The sequence below is a fragment of the Octodon degus genome, unplaced genomic scaffold (assembly GCF_000260255.1).
Source record: "Octodon degus isolate 3935 unplaced genomic scaffold, OctDeg1.0 scaffold00223, whole genome shotgun sequence".
Taxonomy (NCBI): Eukaryota; Metazoa; Chordata; class Mammalia; order Rodentia; family Octodontidae; genus Octodon; species Octodon degus.
Window position 1 is genome coordinate 212,315 of NW_004524799.1, and position 4,345 is coordinate 216,659.

Genomic DNA, 4,345 nt, shown 5'->3' on the forward strand with positions numbered 1-4,345 from the left:
GATATACCCAGAATGAAAACAGTAGTGGGTGGAGGCCTTTGGGACACTTTGAAACCCCCAGGTGGAACTTAGGTTGAACACACATCCTGCATGGACCTTTCCTGCCCAGCTGGGATATCCTGTGTTTGTCGAGAGGACCACGGGGGAAGCTGTTACCATTGTCCTTTCCGAAATGTGTCAGTGAGCTGCTCCCCCGGGCTGAGGCAGCTGCCCCAGGCAGAGGAAGAGTGACTCTGGAAACACCTTATCAGCATCCTCCATGGACTTCCTCACCTCCTCCCTGGCCTCATTAGCCCTGAGCAGATCAGCATCCTCAAACAGAAACCTGGGAGGTTGGAGTGAGGTCAGCACCCTGAAGCCCAGCCCACTGCTCCGTGGCCTTCCTCTCCAGCCAAGCCTCAGAGCAGGCCTGCGTGGCAGTTGAAGGTGCAGCCTGAGCCGGGATGGAGCCTGAGCTGGGGCCTGAGGCTGCAGCTCGCTGCCTGCATTGGCTGGCCCTGCTGCTGTTGGGGCTCTCAGCCCTGAGCTGTTCTCTCTCCTCGCCAGCTTCTCCCCCTCCTTCTCTGGTGCCCCGAGTCAGAACCAGCTACCATTTGGGACGGACCTTCCTCGGTCTTGATAAATGCAATGCCTGCATTGGGACATCTATTTGCAAGAAGTTCTTTAAAGAAGAAATAAGGTCAGAATCTCAATCAAATAACTCTAAGGGTCAAAATTCTGTTCTCTTCATTGCAGATGTCCAGAAGTTTGCTAAAAATGAGTCAGGATGTTGTTTTATGGGTGGGAACTGAATCAAAGCCATTTTTTGATAGCAGTAATGGTTGAAATGGGAAGAAGGGCAGTGTCTAAAGCCAAACTCCAGCCCTAAAGACTAAATCCAAAGGTCCCTCTTGAAAGGAAAGTTTGACATGTTCTTTTCTAGGAATGGTGCATCCTAGAGCTATTGCATTTTCCAAGTCACTTTATCATGGTGAGGGCAACAAAATGTACAGAAAGCCTACTGTGTGTGCACATCTGAAGCCATCCTGGGTGTTAACAATTTACACCCATCATTCACTTGATGAACTGTGACATAGAGAGATTAAGTGACTTTGTTAAGAGCACCACCTAGTAAGGGGCAGATCAGGAATTCCAACTGGAACACTTTGCTCCAAAGTTTCAGAGCCTGTTATTTGTTGAGAGATGTTACTTTGCTCAGAGGAAAACCAGCGATTTTGTGACACACATGGCTCTCACCAAAGAATGGTATCACACTCTGGAACTCAAGCTGATCAACACACAGTCAAGGAGACTGAACCAAGGTCAGGGCCCAGTTGGTGCTGTGGCAACAGTCACTGTAACTGCTTACTGTGCTCCTTGGGAAGGGGGGAAGCTGGAGGAAGGAGCCCTGCTACAAATAATAATAAGCCTTGGTTTAATACAGCTGAAAGTAAGGAGCTCTAAATAGAGGACCTGGACTCAAAATGGAAAGGGCTTATGCAGGGAGAAGAATTCTAAGCCAGGTCTCAAAAACTGAGCTGATATTTTGTGGGAGGGAAGGGCTTAGGAGAGCAGAAGTAGCTGAAGCAAAACCCAGAGGTGGTGGAAGCACAGACGGACCTCCCTGGCTCTCTTGGCAGGGAAGAAGTGGGGACATGTGGGATGGGGAGCCTTGGCTGCTGTGCCAAGGAGGGAGACTTCAGCCTGTGAGCCTGTGGCTTCTGGACTTTTCCAGCATGGAAAACCCTTTGTCACACACCCCTTCTCTGCTGCTCATCCCCAAGGCCCTATCCTGCTTTTAAGATTCAGTGACAAAAGTATAAACAATGATTTTTATTACCAATTTGTATTATACAAAGACATCTTTGATTATTCAACTAAGTTAGTAAACAGAAATCATAAATAGAAAGCACCAATTGACAATGCTAAACTTCTTTTGAGGGATCGCAGATATTTTAGGAAGTTTGTATAAATATTTCCTATTAAGCCTTTTTTAAAGGCATTTTTAAAGGTCCAAAGTGACTCAATTGGGACAGCAGCATTGTAGGCAATGCTGATGGTGGTAAGCTAGGAAGGGGAAGATGGGGTCTGCGTTTGGAGAAATATGTCTCAGAAAGCAGTGTGCAGGATGGACCGGATGTGAGATGAAGTGAAGATGAGATGATATGGGGGCTTAAGGTCTCCTATCTAGGAAGAGGGGTGAAAAGGACCAGGAACACAGCTGAAGTAGAGCTGACTCCTCCAAGCAAGGAGGCAAGGAGCACATAAAACTGTAACTTAAGAGGGTTTAAGACAGGAGGGAGGGAAATTAAGGAGTTCAACTGAAGAAGAGTTCTGTTCCCTTCTTCCTTGTTCACCAAGTGTCAATAAACTAGGTCCCCCCCAATCCCAGCAGGTACTGGCCAAACTCCGAAAGTATTTTCCTAACTAGGATTGTGCTCTATTAGCACTCAGGATATTGTTTCACCTCCCCTGGAATTCATTTTCCATGTGTTCCTGAAAGGAAAGAATACAGACACACAGGAAAACCTCAGGCAAGGCAGGGGCAAGGTTACAGCTCTCCACGCTGAGAATGTTCATCCTCAGCACAAGGAGGAAGAGAGAAGACAGGTGCTTTGGTGCACACCTGTGACCTCCCCTGGGGCAGGAGGATCTCTGAGCTCAAGGCTAGCCTGACCTAAATAATAAGACTGTTTCTTAAAATACAAACAAACCAAAACCGAAAGAGGCAGTGAATGCATCTGAAGAGGTAGGCTTGTTCATAATACTTCTCTCTTCTAAATGGCTTCTTTCTTACCAGAAAAGTACTACCTGTTTATAAACATCATGTACAATTCTTTCTACAAGAGAGCATCCCTTAAAGCAAACATTTTGCTGTACAGCGCTGTCACTCTTATTCTAAATAATGATGGATTAAGAAATATTTGCAACAAAAATGTGGTCATATTATGTTTACTATTTGGGGAACTTTTTACAATTATAATAGGAACATCTCACATGATTAAATGTTCTTCACAATTGAATTCTTAATGCTTTTGTGAGGTTCAGTTACATCTATTAGCCCTAATTTATTAAACTAATTCACTAATATGAGATGGCCTAGGATTTTTTTTTCACTTTTTGGTATTATAAAATGTTTTTGATTAGTATGTGTTGCAGTATATGCAGCTTACAGTTATCTTAGGATTTTGGGTATAGGTAGAGAGTACTACTTGCTTCTTTTCTTAATCCCTTCCCCTTTCCTCCTGACTCTCCCCCTCCTCCTGCAATTAAGTATTATAAAGTGTTATGCTGAATGTTTCTGTGGTGCGATTTTGTGCACATCCTTGATTAATTCCATGTGGAAAATTCCTACAGGTAGGATTTCTGGCTCAAAATATATGGAGTGTGTGTGTGTGTGTGTGTGTGTGTGTGTATCCAAGTGGAGACTTCTGTATAAAGTTCACTGTAGTTCACTGTTGCAAATCTTCAATATTCTTATATTTCCATTTGCATCATTTCTGTTCTGAGTTGAGCATTTTGTTCAGGTTTATCAATCATTTGTGTTTCCTCTTTGGTTGTCTATAAGTGCACGTTTCTTTGCTCCCTGCTCCCCCTCAAGGTATTCATCCATTTATGTGTTTCTTTCGATGCTGGGAGTTGAACCCAAGGCCTTGCGCATGCTAAGTATGTGCTCTGCCACTAAGCTGCAGGCCAAACTTCCCTTCTCTTTCTAATGAGATGTTTGTTCATCCTGCTGTTGTCAATCTCCAAACACTTCTACATCTTCGAAAATGATCACCATGAAACCTCAGGATAAAACCTGCCTAAACTCTGAGGCCCTTGGCTGCAATGCTCTAGCCAGGCCAGTCTGCAGACTCCAGCTGTGGTTCTTATTAATGACTATACAATGCTTGTATCTGTTCAATGGCAAACAACAGCTAGCCTCTCAAGCTGGTGGGTAGCTCGAGACTTGTGCTTGGTGGGTGAGTGGTAAATGCTTTACCTCATCTTCCTGACTGCATGGCTTCGGCCTAACATCCTCAAACTGCTATCTGCAAAGTCGTAAAAAATGTTTAAACATTTCCAAAAGACTAGCAGAAGACGGAGAGAGACCCAGTCCTAGTCCAGGTCCGGTGAGTGTGCGGAGAGCTTCCTGCTACCCTGCGCCGGCGGGACCAGTCCCAGCACAGGCGCAGCGTGGGCCGGACCCTCTCCCACCCCCTCGGGCCGCCCCACACCACTCTGCAGTACCTCCCCACCCCTCCTGCCGAGTAGGAAATTCTGCCGACTTCGGGAACCCCCAGACCCAGTCCTAGTCCAGCTCCGGTGAGTGTGTGGAGAGCTTCCTGCTACCCTGCGCTGGCGGGACCAGTCCCAGCCCAGG

At 46.0% G+C, this 4,345-nt stretch overlaps 1 protein-coding gene across 1 annotated transcript in view; it reads left to right on the plus strand.

Annotated features, from left to right (window-relative positions):
* Positions 1-344: 344 nt before the first annotated feature.
* Positions 345-4,345, plus strand: part of CUNHXorf36 (chromosome unknown CXorf36 homolog) — a 74,377-nt gene continuing 70,376 nt past the window's right edge. The window contains exon 1 of the mRNA XM_004645302.2: positions 345-679. Within this exon, the coding sequence (XP_004645359.1) occupies positions 444-679 (236 nt within the window). The 5' untranslated portion in view covers positions 345-443. The remainder of the gene's footprint in view (positions 680-4,345) is intronic.